Source organism: Malus domestica, chromosome 03 (genome assembly GCF_042453785.1).
Source record: "Malus domestica chromosome 03, GDT2T_hap1".
Taxonomy (NCBI): Eukaryota; Viridiplantae; Streptophyta; class Magnoliopsida; order Rosales; family Rosaceae; genus Malus; species Malus domestica.
This window is the reverse complement of record NC_091663.1, coordinates 16737258-16760113: the sequence shown is the minus strand read 5'-3', so window position 1 is coordinate 16760113 and position 22856 is coordinate 16737258. Positions and strand designations below refer to the sequence as shown.

Here is a 22856-nt window from a genome sequence, read left to right as displayed (position 1 = left end):
CTCCCGCATTATATGCTCAAATTGTATCCAACTTAAGTGTAGTCTTATCGTACAGACCTTATTTATGGTTTCGACTCGTAGGTGACTAGCGATTTATCGCCCGGCTATTATGAGAGAATAGAATTGAGCATAATTATATTACACCCAAGCTTGTCGTACAGACCCCTTTTTAGTGGTTCCGACTTATGTGCAGTATGTTGTCGTATAGGTCATTGTAGTGACTCCGGCTAGAGTAACTTTGAGCTATGAATTCAGCCGTACAAACTACCATAGGGGTTTTGGCTAACATATCATATTTCTATGAATTTATTCTTACCTGAATTGCTTACTCTGTTATATATTGGCATGACATATATTTGAATATGATTATGTGAAGCATGAATTGAATTGATATGATTTCATATATATATAAATTATGTATATGCTTATATTCTGATTCTGGGAAAAATTATACATGTTTTACAGCGAGGGGTTAGATATGTTGATAAAGAAAATGATTTTGTAAAACATTTGTTTTTGCCCACTCACGTTTTCTGTTTTGCACCCCTCCAGATTCTAAGTAAGCTTGTGTTAGTGGCTTGAGGACGTCGGCAATTCTGACCTATCTAAATAATAGTAGGACATTCCTGGTACTATATAACTAGTACTTGTCCTACTGGACTGCACCTAGACTTACTATGCTCTGATTAGAAGTGTTTACGTTTGTAACTAACTCCTATCACTTCCTGTTTAGTAGTAGTGCACTCTAGTAATTTGGTTTTGATTATTCGTATATTTCTTATCTCTATCGCTTCCGAACTGTGCATATGGCTTCCTCACTCTCATGTGACGACCAGCATGCCTTGATCTCGATCGGGGTGTGTCATAGGATTTACATAAACTTTTTTAGCTAATTACATATGTACCCAAAAGTGAACAGCCAGATAATAGATATAATATTTGCAACACTCCTGCTACTTAGTATTACGGTCTAGTAGTATTCATCTTCACTGGTAAGTGGAAGGTTTTAGGTTCGATTCTCACCAAAAGTGAATTTGAACCACATTATTGCTTTCAGGGGGACAAAACCAAAACGAAAGAGAAAAATATGGCACTACGTTTATGAAACATTAATATGGTGGTGGACGCGCATAATGTTGCCTTACTAAAACTCTGCCAAGAAAAACTCAGTTGGATAAAAATCTAGTAGAAAGGAAAAGAGCATAGCACGCTTATATTTTCATTTCAACATATTGTCGAAGACTTCCCTTGATGAATAACTCCGCTAGACAATTGACTCTCTTGATGTTAGTAAGCTTTGATTCGACTGGTCATCATTGACAAGTTTGAAGTGATATAACTTTAGTCTTCAAGAAATTGAACTTGAGTATAACTTGCCCCTGAAAAAGTGCAAAAATTTATGAAGTTGACAACCTTTTATATTCCTACAAATAACAAAAAAATACAAAAAGAAAATCTTAGATTCGAAATAAATTAAGAGTAGTTTAAACTCCATCATAAATATAAAACATGCATACAAATAGCCTCATATGGCTTTCAATAGTTCTATAAAAATATGAACTCTCTTAAGAGAATGTAGCAATAATATAGTAGCATTTTAATATTTGAGATTGACATAACTCTTCACTTTGGTCCTTAAGATTTGAAATCGATATATGTGGTTCTTGAGTTTATCCACCATCAATCATTTTGGTCATTTCGTAAACAATCTCTTCTAAAAATAAGGACCAAAATGACAAAACTACCCTCAATTTAATAAACAAAATGGGCCAAAATGATTTGAAAACTATTGAGGGTATTTTTGATCATTTTTCCTTATGTAACCGAGATTTTTCATGGAATGACGAAAATGAAAAAAATACCCTCAATTTAATAAACATTTTGGCCCATTGTTTATTAAATTGAGGGTATTTTTGTCACTTTAGTCCTTATTTTTAAGAGAGATTTTTCACGGAATGACCAAAATGATTGATGATGGACAAAATCAGGGACTAGTTATATCGATTTTAAATCTCAGGAACCAAAGTGAAGAGTTCTGCCAATTTCAAGGGCCATATATAATCTTGCTCTTGTAGTACTCATATCATTCTCTTATACATTTAGTTTAATGTTGAAATGAAGAGCGTCTCATGTTGATAGCGTATTAGAAATAAAATATGAAATAAAAAATAAAATCGAGATAGATTGAGAGAAGAAATTCAAATTATCATTTCCTTCTCATTATAGTGCTACTTATAAGTTTAAGATTTACATAAAAAGTGTTCTAACTAGTTACATCTTACATATTCACGTAAAAGTGAACAACCAAATACTAAATATAATATTTACAAGAGATAAAAAGTAAATAATAAATAAATAAATAGCTATGAAAAAGGTAATTGCTTCCCTCCATATCTATATCCGAACCAAATTCCCTCCTTCTTTCCTTTCCCTCGTTTTCTGCTCTCTCTCTCTCTCTCTCTCACCCCTCCCTCCCGCTTTTTTATTTTACCAAACACAACCACCACTACGGCCGCCGCGCCGCCCCAGATCTCGCCATCTCACCCACAACTCGCCCCATCACCTCACAACTTTCCCTCAATTTCAATTTCCTATTCCATTTCCTTCAATTTCCTCCAGTTTTTCCCGATCCCGCCTTTTCTCTCTCTCCCCCTCCCCAAAAAACTAATACAAAACCTCAAAACCCACAATCGGGTCGGGTCGCTGGATGTCGGGCTCGCGGGCTCCAAACCCGCCGGCGCAACCGCCACAGCCGGTCATGCAGCAACCCTTGAAGCGGCAACTCCCCTTCTCCTCCATGAGGCCGCCGTTTTCAGCTGCTGCAGACTATCACGGCTTCCTTTCCGACCCCCGCCAAACCACTGATCAAGAAACCTACGGCATAACCGTTAAGACCCCTGTGAGTTTTTGCCTTTTTATTTATTTATTAAAATATTTATGTAATTTTTGGACTATTGTTTCGGAGATCTGCTTAATTAGTGAGTGTAATTACTAATTTAGGGGTTTTATTTTACTGAAATTAGTGATTGGAACTAGTTCTAATGCTTTGGATTTTGTTCAAATTGTCTGTTTTGACTGGGTTATCGTGTTAGTACTTGGGATTTACGTGGAATTCTAATGCTGTTAGTGTGATTGCAGTTGGGGAAGATCTAGATCATGATAGTCTTCGTCCCTGATCAACGAAGGCGGGTTTTGTAGGAAAATGAAAAGGCACATTAGGTTTTTGATAATTAAGTGGAAATGATTATCAATTTATTAGGCTAGGATATTGTATGTTGTTAGCAGGATCTTGTAATAGTAGTGCTAACTTCTGATAAAGTTGAAATGAATGTCAATCAACTCTTCTGATCTAATTTTGGAGTGGTTCTGTGGGTAACACTTTTGCTTAATAACATTTTGTTAGAAGCAGCCCAAGTGCTTTTTCCTACGTATTCACTTGGAAGTTTTGACAAAACACCTATCGATCATTTCTCAAGAAACCCCAAAGTGCTCCACTGATCCCATAAATCATGGTTGCTCATTTCTTCCAAACACTATAGAAAGTACTTTTGACACTTCCAAAAGCTATTACTAAGATCTCCAAATGCATTTTTTTCAATTTTCTGTTTTATGTTTGTCCTTGATGCAGTAAAACCAACAAACAAAAATGATAGCATTGTTAATTGAAATAATATCTGCTGCATACATGTATATCTACACACCCAACCGTAAAAAGAAAATTTTAAAGAATTTGTTTGTCACTGTCTTTTCTTGGATTTGGTATTTGTTAGACCAATCTCTCCAAACTATGTTGATGACTGAATGAAATACTACATATCAATCTCTAAATTACTGTATGTTGTTAATGTCCCAATCTTAAGCTACTATTGAGAGATTCAAGTGGTTAGCTGATGTTCTATCTTTCGTAGTAACAGTAACATGTTATGTTACATGACTACCATCAGTATTCAGGACCTTTGATCATGTGGAATCATAACTGAATGTGTGGTTTTATCTACAAAAGAAGATAATAGATCGTTTGGGAACACACATGCAAACACTCTCTCTCGTCTTTTGGTATTTGTTTCCCTTGGAGGCTTTTAAGTTAATTTTTCACGTAAAGGCCCTGCACATATCTTGGGGCATGCTTCTTAAGCATGCTGATACAGTTAGATTCTTGTTGTTGTACTGGTTGTTTGCCTTGTGATTCTTCCGCTTTAGTTATGATCAGCCTCTGTTACTGCATTCGAGTGTGAACAGCACATACAAAAGTTGTTCCAAAATAAAGTTGGCATGTTTCTTGATATACAGTGTTTATTCTATTTAATAATTATGTATTGTTCATGAATCCTTCTTGGCTGACCTACCTTCTGGGAGTTTCCTTTCAATGCCAGTGGTTGTACTGCCTAGTTTTTTGTGCGTTCTGAATTTTTTATGCAGTATAGACAAGTTGGTTCTTTGTACAAAATTTTCAAATACCGTGGTATTCTATAGAGGAAATTAATACAACAACAACAACAAAGCCTTTTCCCACTAAGTGGGGTCGGCTATATGAATCCTAGAACGCCATTGCGCTCGGTTTTGTGTCATGTCCTCCGTTAGATCCAAGTAATCAAGTCTTTTCTTAGGGTCTCTTCCAAAGTTTTCCTAGGTCTTCCTCTACCCCTTCGGCCCTGAACTTCTGTCCCGTAGTCACATTTTCGAACCGGAGCGTCAGTAGGTCTTCTTTGCACATGTCCAAACCACCGGAACCGATTTTCTCTCATATTTCCTTCAATTTTGGCTACTCCTACTTTACCTTGGATATCCTCCTTCCCAATCTTATCCTTTCTCGTGTGCCCATACATCCCACGAAGCATCCTCATCTCCGCTACACCCATTTTGTGTACGTGTTGATGCTTCACCGCCCAACATTCTGTGCCATACAACATCGTTGGCCTTATTGCCGTCCTATAAAATTTTCCCTTGAGCTTCAGTGGCCTACGACGATCACACAACACGCCGGATACACTCTTACACTTCATCCATCCAGCTTGTATTCTATGGTTGAGATCTCCATCTAATTCTCCGTTCTCTTGCAAGATAGATCCTAGGTAGCGAAAACGGTCACTTTTTGTGATCTTCGCTAGATTGCTCCGGTCATTAGTGTGGATAAGTATATAAATGGATAGAGATAGGAAAGCAAACACAAGATGTACGTGGTTCACCCAGATTGGCTAGGTCCACGGAATAGAGGAGTTCTCATTAATTGTGAAGGGTTTACACAAGTACATAGGTTCAAGCTCTCCTTTAGGGAGTACAAGTGAATGATTTAGTACAAATGACATTAGGAAATATTGTGGGAAAATGATCTCGTAACCACGAAACTTCTAAGTACCGGAATGTGGTATCGTCTTGACTTTCCTTATCTGTCTCATAGGTAGATGTGAAATCTTCTCTGGAAGTACTCTTCCTCCATCCAGGGGTGGTATCTGTAACTGGTGGAGATGCACAAGGTAATGTATCAATGTCACTTGAAGCTTACTTGTAGTTTCAGGCTTGGTCAAGCGCGATACAAACCATGTAGTAGGAGTCCCCCAAGTCGCCGAGCTAGGGGATCTGCTGAAAGAGGTAACAGACAAGGTAAGCAATCAGAGCTCCGGCTGATTGTTCACATTCTCCCTATCTTGCAGGCAGCATGAAGGATAAAGAGAAGAAAAATGAGAAGAGATGATATGGGATACTTTTGCTTTTGAAGAAGTAACTTTCCACAGGCTTATTCTTGAACTGGGCTGGAGGGTTTTCTGGTTTCCTCCAAAGTATAAGGCCGACTGAAGAATTTGAGGGTCAAAACAAGTCCATCAAATCTAGAGTACGTTCGACCCTGCTGATATGGGATACTTTTGCTTTTGACAGAGTAGTGGATGTATCGGCACGTGTGCTGTTACGCTTGTCTTCACATGCTTCCTTGTATCCTTCTCACTTGCCCTATCTGTTCCTCAGGCAGATGCGGTATCTTCCTTGGAAGCATAAGATGTTGAAGATGAGTACTATAGAGGAAATTAATAAAATGTAATTTATTGAATATATGGTTTAGGAAATAAGAGAATGAATAACAATTGGTTTTCCCTTAATGGCAATGGTATTTATTTCTCTGATGTGGCTATGTAGAGGTTAGAATTCTCTAGAGATTAGACTGGATCTATAGAATTTTGAATTTGTGATTCCTTAAGTTTATAATTTGTAGTGTGTGGTCCCCTTGAAACTTAAGTTGGTTTGAATGTTCTTGTTAACATTGAATGTAATTGGATGCTTATAATACTCATTCTCTTCATAGTTATTATTTATGTTGAATTGAGCATTAGTTTTCATGTTTGTAATTATTTATGTGATATGGTTTGTTCATTTGGTGCTAATTTTGTGTTTTGGAAAAACTGAATGGTGGGTTAGCAGCTAAAAAGGAAGAGTGATGCAGTAGATTGCGAAGCCGAATCTAGTGATAGGACAACTGCTCCTGGATACACTGACGTAGGTAACAGCCCCCTCCAGACTCCTATGTCAACCAAGGTTGGAAAGGCGAACAAAACATCAAGGCTTACAAAGTGCAGCAAATCTGGACCGCGGACTCCGGCTTCCAATGTGGGTGAGTGTTGCTAATAAAATATTTTGCCAAGGCCCTATCCACTTATTCTGAGGAAAATTTGAATTGACTTAGAAGAATGGATTAGTTGTTTGTTTTGTAAAGAATGAATTACTTGATGCTACAATAATTTACTAGAGTTGCATAGTCTATTACCAGTATCTAATCTGTATGATATTCAGGTTCTCCTTCTGGCGCTAATGTTACTCCGGCTGGTCCATGTCGTTTTGACAGCTCCCTAGGTAACAGAACAATTGACTATGTTTTTGTTAACTGATTTTCAATTATTATTTAGGCTCTTCTAGAGAAAAAAAAGTCGTACCCAGTGCACAAGGCTCCCGCTTTACGCAGGGTCTGGGAGAGGTGAATGTCGGCTAGCCTTACCCTCATTTATGGAGAGGCTGCTCCCAAGTCTCGAACCCGAGACCTATCGCTCATGGACGAAGGCACTTGCCATCGCACCAAGTGCGACCTCTAAAAAAGTCGTACCCAGTGCACAAGGCTCCCGCTTTACGCAGGGTCTGGGAGAGGTGAATGTCGGCTAGTCTTACCCCCATTTATGGAGAGGCTGCTCCCAAGTCTCGAACCCGAGACCTACCGCTCATGGGCGAAGGCACTTGCCATCGCACCAAGTGCGACCTCTAGAATAAAAATTAGGCTCTTCTAGAGAAAATTAGGTTAAAATTTTCATCAGTCATTTACTAGAATAAAAATATTACTTATTGTCTCCATGCAGGTCTCTTAACAAAGAAGTTTATCAATCTGATCAAACATGCGGAAGATGGTATTCTAGATCTCAATAAAGCTGCTGATACTTTAGAGGTGACTACTTTCCTTTCTGTTGTAATATATTCTGTGTAAATGGTCTATTAATGAGAAGTGTTCTTTTCCTGTAGGTCCAAAAGAGGCGGATATATGATATAACAAATGTTCTCGAAGGAATTGGTCTCATAGAGAAGAAGCTCAAAAATAGAATTCAGTGGAAGTAAGGGATTCATTGGCCTTGTTTCCTGAAATTTAACAGCTTTTTTCTTTCCACTTTATATTAAAAATTTGATTATCCACTGTATATTAGAAGTCAATTAAACTGATTGATTGGTTGGTTAGGGGACTTGATGTCTCGAGGACAGGAGACGTGGACGAAAATTATCCTAGTTTACAGGTACAGGAAACAGTGAACTTTTTTATTGGCATGCTTATACTTCGATGGCTCAGTCTTGGGTCAGCTTTTGACAGTTTATCTTTGTTTGCTTAGTAGTACTCATGCTGTTTGTGTTTGTATTTGTGTCATGGTTTTTTCTCTCTTCTTTTTGGATGTGTCAATCTCCAACCTCACCATCAATGTTGAGGTTGCATTGACTTTGTAAGGAAGTAAATGGCCATATAAATCTGAATTGAACAGCCCATTACTGACTGGTTCAATTTCCTATGCAAATTGCTTTCCTTTTTTACACTCCAGCATGATATCGTTACTCAACCATGACATCAGTCATGTCAATGCAGTCTGCATGTTTTGTACGGTTCCAAATTTTAGTGTAATGCATTCGAATATGAAGAAATGGCATGACGAAGCAGGATATTATGCTCTTTACTTGTTTGTTGTAGATTTCAGTCGACATGTTTTTTCCATTCCCAATTTCTGTATAATACATTCAAATATGAATGATTGATATGCCAAAGCAGGATTTGCATTTGTGATTAGAAACAGTTTGCTAGGATTTTGTTTAGTTGAGCTTGCTAGATTTCAGACCACATTTGTCCAGTTCCAATTCTGTGTCATGTATTTTAATTTGAATGACTGGCATGAAAAGGCAGGATTTGCTTTCTCACCGGAAAGAGTTTTCCAAGGCTTTTGTTTGGTTGAGCTTGCTAATTACTGTCCTGGTGGATTAAATTTATGTGAGAGCTGTTCATTGAAAGTAGCAACGAAAATAATCTTTGTGTATATCTGAAGTACTGATATACTCATTCACTATATTTTATAATTTGTCTCAGGCACAAGTTGAAAACCTATCTATTGAGGAGCGCAGATTAGATCAGCAAATAAGGTTACTTAGGCTGATGTAGCTTTTTCTTCTATTATTATTATTGTTATTATTTCTATTGCTATTAGTTTTAGTATTATTATTATTCTTTTTGCTGCTGTTGTTTTTGGTGAACTCTGGGTTGTGCTGAGGCTATTAAATTGTCCAGAGAAATGCAGGAAAGGTTGAGGGACCTGAGCGACAATGAAAGCAATAAGAAGTAAAGTTTTATCCTTTTATGTTCACCAATATTCATTTACTTTCATGGATGGTCAACATTGATCAGTTTTCAACTGTCCATTGTAATGCAATGCATGCACACACTGTCCATTGTAATGCAATGCATGCACACACTTATCTCAGTTTACCTTTTTACTCTGGTAGATGGCTTTTTGTCACCGAAGAAGACATTAAGGGCTTACCTTGCTTGCAGGTAAAACTTTGGTGTGTGCTATTCTCATCAATGCAACTGACATTGTTCTACATTCTGTATTTTCTAACAAAACGTTTTCCTTTGCGCTGTTAACCTGAATGTACGATTTATTTCTTCTGTCAGAATGAAACCTTAATAGCAATAAAAGCTCCACATGGCACCACTCTTGAAGTCCCAGATCCTGACGAGGTAGAGTTCAGGACAAAACGTTATTTCATAAAATTTCTCTACTGGCTTGCATATCATTATTATTCGATCAAAATTTTCTTTCATGTAATAGGCTGTTGACTATCCCCAAAGGAGATACAGGATGGTTTTGAGAAGCACAATGGGTCCTATAGATGTTTACCTTGTCAGGTATTGTTGCTTCATGATCGATTATGATTACTTTACGAACAACAGTGAATGTTTTCTCCTGCTTGCAAAGTAAAAAATTACGAAGAGTTTTAGTGATCTCTCTTGGTCTCTCATTGTAGTCAATTTGAGGAGAAGTTTGAGGAGATTAATGGTGTCGAAGTACCTACAAACATCGCTGCAACTTCAGGCGCTAATGAAAACCCAGCTACAACAATGGTTTCAGAGGATAGAGGGAAGGATGTTGAACTGCAGGTACCAGATGATCATACAATGTCTGCTGATCCTACGGCTGCCCAGGACTTAACCGGTGGGATTATGAAGATTGTTCCCTCAGATGTTGATGTAAGTTTGGCTTCTAAATTGATTTTACCACTGCCTATTTGAAAGATGCGATATGCTACAAAATTTTTGTTAATTGGTCGGGTTCGGTGGAGTTAGCAAGAACTGTTTTCATTTCTCTTACATAATTTTGCAAACCCGGTATTTAATGGCTAACATGTTCTAGAGTTCTAGTTTTTTAGCCAAATACTGATCTTTTATGAACTTAAATAACTTTGACTTGTAGCGTGTCAACATTTCCTGTTACCTTTGCAGAGTGATGCAGATTACTGGCTTTTATCAGATGCTGATATTAGTATCACAGACTTGTGGAGAGCAGAACGTATCCTTGTGCCCAAATATGTTATATTTCTTTTCACTTAGTTTTCTTTGTGTCTATATTTGACCGGTAAACAATTTCTTTGGGTGAATTTCTTGACCATATCAACTATAGCTGGGGTTTTGTGGAATGATTTGGGTGCACTTGATCATGATTATCTGTTGGGTAATGTCAGCACACCACCTCGGCCCCAAACTCCGCCATCCAGCTTAATTGAAGTACCTTCTACTACCAGCAACCCTACGAAGACTTGAATGTATAAGTGATTCGTTAAATGAATCTAATTGCAGATGCAGGCATGTTTTGGGAGCCTGTGATGTCCAACCATCTCCCGTATTTGTTTGACCTCGGAGGTTGGGTTGAAGGTTCGGGAAGCTGCCCAAGTGTTCCAGGAAGACCCATCGAAGGCACAAGGAACAGCGTAATGGTGGGTGGAGGTGCCTGTTTCATTGTACATTAATGTAATATAGATATCTATGTGACATAGTGGCAAATAAGAGGTTACAATTGTTAGTACATCCTTGTATATATTAGAGTCTAATCAGCAGGCTTTTGTTGGAGTAACCGGAGTGAAGGCTGGATATCGGCGGATAGAGAATGTTAGTATGGTCGTACGACCCCATAATCACCTCGTTATGTTTTCAATTACTCTTTATGCTGAGTTAGAATTGCTGCATTTTCGGATTCCGAATTACTTCATGACAGTTCGATTTGAAGGGTATAGTCCCCTACTCTCTCTGTAAAGCTTTGGGTTTCTTCATTGATCTCAATTTAAGATTTGAATTACTCAAGTAAAGCGTGTTCATGCGATGTTGAAGATGCCCAAACACGCGATTTGAACGCATGAGTTTGCCCAGGAGTTTGATTCGTGCCTTTCTCTAAATAAAACCGAAAACTAACAAAAGTCGAACGGAGATTTTGATGTGGATTATGGCTACACAACCTAAAGTTGCAATGCAGGAACTCCACAAAAACAAGGACCATATAGCATACAATAAGTAAACACAGAAGCTAATTCACCTTTTCGACTTTCTTTCAGATCCATCTGGCTACAACGGGAGTGAGAGCTACTGTCGGAGGAAACCTAATCGGAGAAGCGGCCTTGTGTGCAGCGTATGCCAAAGCGAATGTCCCAACCTTCTCTCCGGTCTTGCCATTGGACATTCCCACCTGAAAAACACCATAGAATGAAAGGTCATTCTTCCACGTACAAAACGAGTCAAGTTTGCATTGGGTTCATGTCGTGATTGCTTGTACCTTTTGCAGCAAAACTTGGACATCAACGCCGGCGCCGATGAGTTCATAACATAACGAAAACGAGATGAGGGAGAGAGTAATGGATGTGGCTAAGTATGCCCCTCCATATTTTGCTAGCAGGTTCTTGGCTTCATCTCCCTTTGACGACTTCTCTTCTCCTTCCTTTCCTTTCTCTTTTGAGCTGAATATCTGCATGTTCCCATGACATTTTTTTTTTATCATAAATTGGACTTTGTCCACTCCAAAACTTCACCACTACTTAAGCTAGCTTTAGTGATACCAACTGTTTACTACAAATTCCACTGTTTGGTGAGTGAGAAAACACTAGGGTTAGGTGAGTCAGTAAAACCTCGAGCATGTATAGAGCATTTTCACTTATTTTGGTGGATTTGGATATAGGACTAGACTTATGACAAGTACTATTCATTCAAACTATAAACTGTCATGGCAGTTAAAGGTATTCACACCCCTTTTTACTTCTCCCATACCTTTTTAGTTTTTGGCCGTCGGATCAGATGAATTGAAAAAGATCAACGGACATAAATTAACAAGGAGTGTGTAAGAAGTAAAAAGGAGTGTGTGGATAGCACACCCCAGTTAAATTCACTGTCCACCCATTTTGAATAGTAACTGACATGACAATTACTATTCTCAAATGTTTTAAAAGACGAAGGTGAAGCCAAGGCATTTCTGGATAGTCTCACCTAGGCGATAGTCTCGAAACGCATGGCGATAGTCTCGAAGCGTAAGGCAATAGTCACAGTACCTAAAATTATTATAACAATATATATATATATATATATATATATATATATATAACACTTTGTAAAACAATCAAGCAGGCCGCCAAACAATCAAATATTTGACTATTATTATTATTATTATTATTATTATCACTTCTACAATTAATATTATTATTATTATTTCTCTAGTTCACATCAGAAAGTCATAATAAACTAATAGAAACTAAGTTAGAAACATAAAATTAGCATATTTGTTTTTTTTTTAAAATGCCCAAAATGATCTTGTTTTGAATTTGGCCTATGTTAAAAAAAAAAAAAAAAAAAAAAAGTTCAAACGCCCAGGTCACCTAGGTGCCTAAAGGGATAATGTCACATCCCGGGTTCGACTCCACCGTAGCACGATATTGTCCGCTTTGGGCCCTGACCACGCCCTCACAGTTTTGTTGGTTTCGTTTCTGAGAACTCACACGAGAACTTCCTAGTGGGTCATCCATACTGGGAATGCTCACGCGCGATCTCGCTTAACTTCGGAGTTCCGATGGAACCCGAAGCCAATGAGTTCCCAAAATGCCTCGTGCTAGGTAGAGATGAGAGTATACATATAAGGCTTATATGATCCACTCCCCTAGACGATGTGGGATGTTACAATCCACCCCCCTTAGGGGCCCGACGTCCTCATGTGTCAGATAACCTAGGTGTTTAGGCTAGTCTATAGCCCACTCCCACTGGGCATAAGTGTTTTCTTCATAGCCCGGTCCCAAAAATAACCTAGGCGAGTCTTAAAACTAGTTTTTAAAACACTACTATTCTCAATGATTTATTTTATTTTAATGTATAATTCAATTATTTAATAATTATTAAATAGATGAGAATAATTTAAAATAGGTGACTATGATTATGATGCATGAAGAACCAAGGAGTCTCAAGGAGATGAAGAATGATAACCTGGAATCACTCAACCAGTGACAACAGATTCACTCGACATTGCTAATCCGCGTGTTCACTCACTAGATCAAGCCAAACACTTGATTTAGGAAGGAGAAACAACTCACTTCGATTGCACAAAGAAAATAATGTTTTTTCATTCAATGTAGTCTCCAATTCAAGGCCTTCTAGTACAATAATTATAATCGTCTACAAAATTAATAGACCTCAAGTTTCTATGACATCCTTACAACTTCCAAAATAACTTAACAAATTCCAATGAGTCTTGAAGAGATGGGGGATAGAACTTAGGAATCACTCAGTACGAGCCAAGAGGTCTTGAAGAGACGGGTGGTATTCACTCGACAGGACCAAGCATAACACTTGATTTAAGAAGGAGAAAACAACTCACTTTGATTGCACAAGACAAATATATATATATATATATATATATATATATATATATATATATATATATATATATATATATACACATATTGCTTAAGGGAAGGGATCCCCATTTTTTGAAAAAAATGGGGATTAGATGTGGGCCCACTCCACATCGAATTTCAACGATCCGAACGTCTATTTTGTTACTCTCGATTCATAGATCATCCTTGCAAAATATTAGCTAAATCGGAAATGTTTAAGACATCTAATTGGGTTCAAGGAAATGAACGAATACTTTGTTATATAAGAAAAAATGAAATTTGATCTTGATAATTAAATAGGCAAACGGTTTCGGATTGAATTGAATTTTTGCAAGGATGATCTATGAATCGAGACTAACAAAATAGATGGTTCGGATCGTTGAAATTCGATGTGGAGTGGGCCTCACACCTAATCCCCATTTTTTTCAAAAAATGGGGATCCCTTCCCTTAAGCAATCTGTATATATATATATATAAATTTTTTTTTTTCATTCAATCAAGTCTCCTATTCGAAGCTTTCTAGAACAATATTAATAATCATCTACAAATTAATAGATCTCAAGTTTCTATGACTTCCTTACAACTATCAAAATAACTTGACAAATGCCTATGTGACAATAATTCGAACTTAATTAAGATTTAGACTTCCAATAGGCATGGGCTGGCAATTAATAGATTATAACTACTGCAATAGATTATGCCACATGTCTATATCTATAAAAAATATTGTTTTGTTTTCGAGTGATTTCGGTTGCTCTTGTCGTGCCAATGGGTAACGGCAACCCAACGCTCACACAAGAAAACATCTTTGGCAGTCGACCATGCAATTCTGACTTCGGCCGGAGATGCCATTTTTGTAAGCACAAACAAAATCGGAAGGTTGAAAATGAAAGATTGTACAGAGTTTTGGTGTGGGAAGAGAAAAAATGATTTAGTATATATACAAAAAGTTTACAAGTAGCCTTTGGAATTTTTATTTATTTGAATTTTTCTTGTTTTTCCTGATTTTTTTTTCATAACTTTTTAGATTTTAAAAAATAATTATTACGGAAAATAATAAGAACCGTTAAATAAAGTAAGATAAAAATATGAGAATTTTCTAATTAAAATATTTTCTATCAATATTTTTATCCATATCTCGAATATCATCTTCTAGAAAATTCTTTAATTGTGATAGGAACACAAGTGGTACACCACTTGTTTTAATAGGAATTGTGGGAAATTTTATTTTTAAGTTATTAACTTTTTAGCACACATATCCCATCATTTGTATAATGACACATGGTGTACCATTCCGTATACCGGTTACATTGAAATATCACTTCATCTTCTACCATATTAAATGATTTTTGCTTACGTGTCTTTTGAGATTTGGCCACGTGTTAAGTAGCTATTGTGGCGGGCCCCAACGCAACATAATTTTTTTGCTCCACTCTCTCATCACACGCCCTGTTAAAAAAATTAAAAAGGACCCATTTACGTCAGCGCCAAGGGTTGGGCTTGAACTTAGTATCGACATGGCACCAGCCATTGCAACCAAAAAAATGGATGAAGGTATGTTTTTGGGTTGGATTTGGGATCAAGCCATGTTAATTCAAGTTTTCAACATGGGTGGAAGTGCTCTAACTTTAGTGTAACCTCACCTCCCATAAAACACCAGAGCTAGCTTAGTGTTTTACAAACTACTGTATGTATTTGCTTACCCCCTAACCCTGGTGTATCCAAACACCAGAGTAAGATCAGTGTCTAATAAACTCTAGTTCTCACCCCTTAGCCTTGGTGCTGCCTCCCTTACCCTCAAAACACATGGTTAGGTGGGTGAACAAAACCAGACTCTATAAACTCATCGAGTGACACTTATTTTATTTCAATTCGAAATAACATAACAAATAGACAAAGAAATTTAATAAGTTTGAAAGAAAATAATTGGTAGGAAGAAAAACAAGAGAGAGAGAGAGAGAGACGGATACCTTCCACAGACCGGCTTCGAGGCCGTATTTCTTAGTGATTTCCTCTGCTGAATCAGCAGAAGATGAAGATGCAGATGGGGTTTTTATTTCCTCAGTTTTCTCTTTGAGTGCTCTGATTCTGAAATGTTTCGAGTAAGATTTGGACTTGGATGCTTGAACTGATGATGGACAGCAGCAAAATCTTGAACTTCCATTGTTGTTCAAGAAAGAAGCAGAGGGAAGACAAGGCACAGGTTGAGACAAAACTGCAATGTACCCGTGACATGGAATTTATAGATCTCTTTTAGGCATATACAAAATTGGTCATATGAGTTTTTTTTTATGATTTTTAACATAGGAAAATGTAATACATTATCTGTATGGCGCTATAAATCGATTAAATATATATTGAGTTCAATTCGTGTTTTTTTTTTTTTGTAAAAAAAATTGCCGAAAAATGAAGTAAATGAGAAATTGCCAAAGATGATTAATTTATAAATTTCAATCTTTGAAATGATCATTTTTCAATATTTAATTTGTATATCGTCAATTAGGCCTGGTAATTTCTGACACGACCCGATAACCCGACACGACACGACATGAAATTAACAGGTGTTCGGGTCGACACGATAACGAATCGGGTGTTATCGGGTAACCCGATAAGCACCTGTTAAGATAACGGGTTGGTTCGGGTATACATGTGGGTAATACGATACATGATAAGCAGAATATTAATTTAATAATTTTATAACCCTAAAAAATACCATAATAATTATATATATTAATTTAACAATTTTATACCCCTAAAAAGTTTAAAACTATAATAATAATTATATATATATATATATATATTAAATTAACTATAATAATTATATATACTATAATAATTATACCCCCAAAATATTAACTATAATAATTATACATATATATATATATATATATTAAGTTTTAAATTAAATTTTATACCCCTAAAAACTATAATAATTATACGTACAAAATAAATAGATTTAAATCTACATAATATATATATATACACACACACACCATTGAACTTGATGGGATACACGAAACTAATTTCAACGATCCAACCGTCAAACTTGTTTGTATATGCTTCAAGATCGCATCAGCAAAAAATCGCAAAAAAAAACATTCAGAGATCAAGTAACGGGACAAAACTTTTCGACGGTTATAAAACAAAAAATCACGATTTAACGGTTATTTTAACTCCGATTTTGATGATTTTTTACAGCTACACTCGTTGACCCTATATGAATACAATGAATGAACTCGATTTTCAATTTAAAATATTTACACTAGTGGATACCACAAAATCCTATGTTATACTTAATGAAAGTATAAATAAACTCTATTGTTTTGATGGGATACAAATTCTATGAAACTAATTTTAACGATCCAACCGTCAAACTTGTTTGTATATGCTTCGAGATCGCATACGCCAAAAATCACAAAAAACAAACATTCAAAGATCAAGTAATGAGACAAAACTTTTCGACGGTTATAAAACAAAAAATCACGATTTAACGGTTATTTTAACTCTGATTTTGATGTTTTTTTACAAACACACTCCTTGACCCTATACAAATACAATGAATGAATTTGATTGTCAATTTAAAATATTTACACAAGTGGATACCACAAAATCTTATGTTATACTTAATGAAAGTATAAATAAACTCTAAGTGTTAGTGAATCTATCGTTTTGATGGGATACGAATTCTATGAAACTAATTTTAAAGATCCAACAGTCAAACTTGTTTGTATGTGCTTCGAGATCGCATACGCCAAAAATCATAAAAAACAAACATTCAGAAATCAAGTAATGAGACAAAACTTTTCGACGGTTATAAAACAAAAAATCACGATTTAACGGTTATTTTAACTCTGATTTTGATGATTTTTTACAAACACACTCCTTGACCCTATACGAATACAATGAATGAATTTGATTGTCAATTTAAAATATTTACACAAGTGGATACCACAAAATCTTATGTTATACTTAATGAAAGTATAAATAAACTCTAAGTGTTAGTGAATCTATCGTTTTGATGGGATACGAATTCTATGAAACTAATTTTAACGATCCAACTCTCTAACTTGTTTGTATATGCTTCGAGATCGCATACGCCAAAAATCACAAAAAACAAACATTCAGAGATCAAATAATGAGACAAAACTTTTCGACGGTTATAAAACAAAAAATCACGATTTAACGGTTATTTTAACTTTGATTTTGATGATTTTTTACAACTACACTCCTTGACCCTATATGAATACAATGAATGAATTTGATCATCAATTTAAAATATTTACACAAGTGGATACCACAAAATCTTATGTTATACTTAATGAAAGTATAAATAAACTCTAAGTGTTAGTGAATTTATCGTTTTGATGGGATACGAATTCTATGAAACTAATTTTAATGATCCAACCGTCAAACTTGTTTGTATATGCTTCGAGATCGCATACGCGAAAAATCACAAAAAACTAACATTCAGAGATCATGTAATGAGACAAAACTTTTCAACGGTTATAAAACAAAGAATCACGATTTAACGGTTATTTTAACTCTGATTTTGATGATTTTTTACAACTATATTCCTTGGCCCTATAAGAATACAATGAATGAATTTGATCGTCAATTTAAAATATTTACACAAGTGGATACCACAAAATCTTATGTTATACTGAATGAAAATATAAATAAACTCTAAGTGTTAGTGAATTTATCATTTTGATGAGATACGAATTCTGTGAAACTAATTTTAACGATCCAACCGTCAAACTTGTTTGTATATGCTTCGAGATCGCATACGCCAAAAATCACAAAAAACAAACATTCAGAGATCAAGTAATGAGACAAAACTTTTCGATGGTTATAAAACAAAAAATCATGATTTAACGGTTATTTTAACACCGATTTTGATGATTTTTTACAACTACACTCCTTGACCCTATACGAATACAATGAATGAATTTGATCGTCAATTTTAAATATTTACACAAGTGGATACCACAAAATCTTATGTTATACTTAATGAAAGTATAAATAAACTCTAAGTGTTAGTGAATTTATCATTTTGATGAGATATGAATTCTATGAAACTAATTTTAACGATCCAACCGTCAAACTTGTTTGTATATGCTTCGAGATCGCATACGCCAAAAATCACAAAAAACAAACATTCAAAGATCATGTAATGAGACAAAACTTTTCGACGGTTATAAAACAAAAAATCACGATTTAACGGTTATTTAACTCTGATTTTGATGATTTTTTATAACTACACTTCTTGACCCTATACGAATACAATGAATGAATTTGATCGTCAATTTAAAATATTTACACAAGTGGATACTACAAAATCTTATGTTATACTTAATGAAAATATAAATAAACTCTGAGTGTCACTGAATCTATCGTTTTGATGAGATACGAATTCTATGAAACTAATTTTAACGATCCAACCGTCAAACTTGTTTGTATATGCTTCGAGATCGCATACGCCAAAAATCACAAAAAACAAACATTCAAAGATCAAGTAATGAGACAAAACTTTTCGACGGTTATTAAACAAAAAATCATGATTTAACGGTTATTTTAACTCTGATTTTGATGATTTTTTACAACTACACTCCTTGACCCTATACGAATACAACGAATGAATTTGATCGTCAATTTAAAATATTTACACAAGTGGATACCACAAAATCTAATGTTATACTTAATGAAAGTATAAATAAACTCTAAGTGTTAGTGAATCTATCGTTTTGATGGGATACGAATTCTATGAAACTAATTTTAACGATCCAACCGTCAAACTTGTTTGTATATGCTTCGAGATCGCATACGCCAAAAATCACAAAAAACAAACATTCAAAGATCAAGTAATGAGACAAAACTTTTCGACGGTTATTAAACAAAAAATCATGATTTAACGGTTATTTTAACTCTGATTTTGATGATTTTTTACAACTACACTCCTTGACCCTATACGAATACAACGAATGAATTTGATCGTCAATTTAAAATATTTACACAAGTGGATACCACAAAATCTAATGTTATACTTAATGAAAGTATAAATAAACTCTAAGTGTTAGTGAATCTATCGTTTTGATGGGATACGAATTCTATGAAACTAATTTTAACGATCCAACCGTCAAACTTGTTTTTTATTAGGCTCTTATTTTCGAGTGTAGATGTAGTACTTAAATGACAAATATGTTTGGCCAAATCGGATAAATGGTCCCTGTGGTTTTAAGGTATTCGGAAGATAGCCCATGTGGTAAAAAAATTCTGATTTAAAACCCTGTGGTATAGTTTGTTAGCAAATTTAGTCCAATGTGACTTTTCTGTTAAGTGTCCGTTAAATGGATTGGTAAAATTGTACTTTTACTTCCGTATTTTGGATCCCCTGCTAATCTCTCTCTTCTCCCTCTCTCCCCTTTTGCTTTCGTGTTATGGACTCTCTCACCACCCCCTTTCCTCTCATCTCCTTTGGCCTCACCAATTCATTCTTCTCAGTTTCCTATTGATTTCTTCACTGCCCATGCCTCTCGATTCATAATGGCCATAGTTCTTTAGTATTTATTTCAAAATTTCAAGTAATCTCTAATCTATTCATCCCCAAAATCATGATTTTTAGATGAAAAAATTCACAAAATTTTATTTTTCCCAACACTGGATTCTGGGTTCTTCTCTATTTCTGAAAATTTGCATATAATTCCATCTAAATTCTGTTCCCAACCTTTTGTGAAAATTTTGGTGTTTGAATTTTTGGGTTTCTCTCAAAAATGGTGACTGCGAATCTGGGAATGCTCCACTGTGTTTTGGACCATGTTTATGGTGCATTCATGCACAGAACAAAGTTGAGCCCTCAATTTTTTTCAAGAGGGTGGCGCGACACAAAGCTTGAGCTGCTTGAGAGGATGATAAAGCAGCTTTTCCCAGAAGCAGCTGATCAAAATTGGCTTCCTGCTGTGATCCAACCCACTTGGAATGGTGGTTCAAAAACCTCAATTGGTGAAAGGAGATGGCTACGGGTTTGGGCAGAGAGAGTGGAAGAATGAGTAGCTTCCATAGCTTCTATTTAAGATGGGGAATCGAATCGACCGATTGGGAAGATGAAGTTGTCACGTTGGTTCTATTTTTGGTTCGGCAGGTTGCAGAGATAGAAGAAAGAAAGGAAGATGAAGATGGAAAAGAGAGAAAGAGAAGGGTGGCACTTGCTACTAACGGAGTAACAAACAGAAGTTTCAATGTGGGGCATAAATCCTAACAGGTTTCACCACAAGGGTTTAAATCCGAATTTTTAAACCACATGGGCTATCTTCCGAATACCTTATAACCATGGGGACCATTTGTCCGATTTGGCCAATATGTTTTAATGTTTTGAAGTAATATTTATGTGGTAATGTGTGGTATGTGTAAATTTAAGAAAAAAATATATTTTTCTTAACGGGTCATAACGGGTCGGGTCACTTTACCCGTTGGGTAAAGTGACCCGACCTGTTAAGGACCCGTTAAGATAACAGGTGTGACACGACACGACCCGTTAAGATAACAGGTGTTACACGAAAACGACACGAACACGACAGACACGACTTGTTTGCCAGGCCTATCGTCAATATTCCATCTGTATATTGTTACTATTTGATTTTGGTCCGTTCAACCATTGAAATTTGTTTAATAATCCATTTCAGTCAATTTCCATTATAAAAGTGAGCTCAAACAAAGTATCAGGTTCGTTTAGAAAAATGTGACAACCATGAACTTTAATGTACTCGACTAATAAAGCTTAGTTGTTTATGAGATGTGTGAGTTCCACTCATTTGTAAAAACTTAGCTCATAATAGATAGAAATCATTGTTTTATAATTAAGTATTGCTCTTTTTTATGATTAAATTTTTTTTTTGTCTGTGGATCCTTAAACCATACAAGTCATGATAATGAGTCTGAATCCTCACCGGATCATCTTTGTGAGGATCATGGGAATCCGTGAATCATATCTATTTATCTTACATTGTACGGTCAAAAATCATTTTAAATATTTTTATTTAACATTAAATACAAACAGTACCTGACAAAAACTGACTGCACGATGAACGATGAAGGAACACGGTTTACGGATCCCCAGGATCCTCACCAAAAGGATCCGGAGAGGATCCTGTTGGCATGATAATATCTTAGGTATGACTTTACTAGAGAAACAGCTAAATCAGACACTAGATTGTTTGTACAAATGTATAATATTAGCAAATTCGCCTGCAATCATATTAGCTTATATATGTGTATGATATGTGGAAATATCTCATATCGACCATATCTTTGAGAAAATAAGAGTTTAAATATAACCCCACTCTAACTAATACCAAGACCCTTATGATAAAACCTCACCTGTGATCGTTGTTTATATACTCGATTACCATTTCAAGCACATATGTGTTTGTCTTAGTGTCCAACACTAAATGACTTGAGACTAGTCATATTTACTCTTGAATCAACATCACACATACTAACCTTAGCAGATTGTCAATGCACAACTGGCAATTCTATGGCTAGGAACGTTTTAGGAATAAACAGTGATTAACAATAAACTTTGCTGTCCATTAAACAAATAATAGTTTAACACAATGAGTATCCCAAAAGCTGTTACATCAAATGAGTGGCTTTATGGGCATACTTCCAACAGATGCGTGACTGTATCTTACCAAAAGATTGACAGCAAAGATGTCCAGTCTAGTGCACTGAGCTAAGTACAATAAAGCGGCAATCACACTTAGGTATGGAACTTCAGGCTCCAAAACCTCTTCCTTATCCTCTTTAGGACACAAAAGATCTCGCTTAGTATCTAGCGATCGAACGATTACAAAAGTACTCGAAGGCTTTGGTTTATCATCATTAAAATGATGCAACACCTTCTGGATGTAGTCCAACTGATGAAAAAGAATTCCATTTGAACAATGCTCAATCTCCAGGCCTAGATAGTATCGAGTTTTTCCAAAATCTTTCATCTTAAATTCCAATTTAGGACGTGCAACAATTTTCTCAAGCTCTTCAGGAGTTCCAATGAATTCATGTCGTCGACATAAAATGCAACAATCGCAAATTCAGAATGTAACTTCTTAATAAACACGTATAGACATATTTCAATGTTCACATATCCCTGACTTATCAAATACTCACTTAGACTGTTACGCCACATCCATCTGGATTGCTTCAATACGTATAGTGAATGCCTCAATCCAATAAAGAAGATGTTCCATGGTCTAGAACTATTTGATCTAACCAATGTAAGTACTTCAAGAACTTTCATGTAGATTTTCGTATTAAGATCCTCGTAGATATGCGGTTACCACGTCTATGAGCTTTATATCCAGTTTTTTGGAGCTACTAAACTGATAAGGTAATGGAACGTATTGACATCCATTACGGGAGAATAAGTATCCTCGTAA

The 22856-nt window shown here is 35.7% G+C and overlaps 1 protein-coding gene and 1 pseudogene across 2 annotated transcripts; one reads left to right on the top strand and one right to left on the bottom strand.

Moving 5' to 3' along the window:
- The first annotated feature begins 2396 nt into the window (after positions 1-2396).
- Positions 2397-10814, top strand: LOC103425144 (transcription factor E2FB-like). 2 transcript variants are annotated; one of them, XM_029099932.2, is made up of 14 exons: positions 2397-2899; positions 6412-6601; positions 6781-6840; positions 7335-7420; positions 7495-7583; positions 7706-7760; positions 8594-8646; positions 8792-8842; positions 9007-9055; positions 9179-9244; positions 9336-9412; positions 9532-9754; positions 10007-10073; positions 10185-10814. In XM_029099932.2, the coding sequence occupies exons 1-14, from the start codon at positions 2708-2710 to the stop codon at positions 10322-10324; spliced, it is 1398 nt and encodes a 465-aa protein (XP_028955765.2). In that variant the 5' UTR covers positions 2397-2707; the 3' UTR covers positions 10325-10814. The 2 variants fall into 2 exon arrangements, with proteins under 2 accessions (XP_028955765.2, XP_028955764.2); XM_029099931.2 differs by having other exon boundaries at positions 6409-6601.
- LOC108171828 (uncharacterized) lies at positions 10341-22415 on the bottom strand (annotated as a pseudogene).
- Positions 22416-22856: the final 441 nt, after the last annotated feature.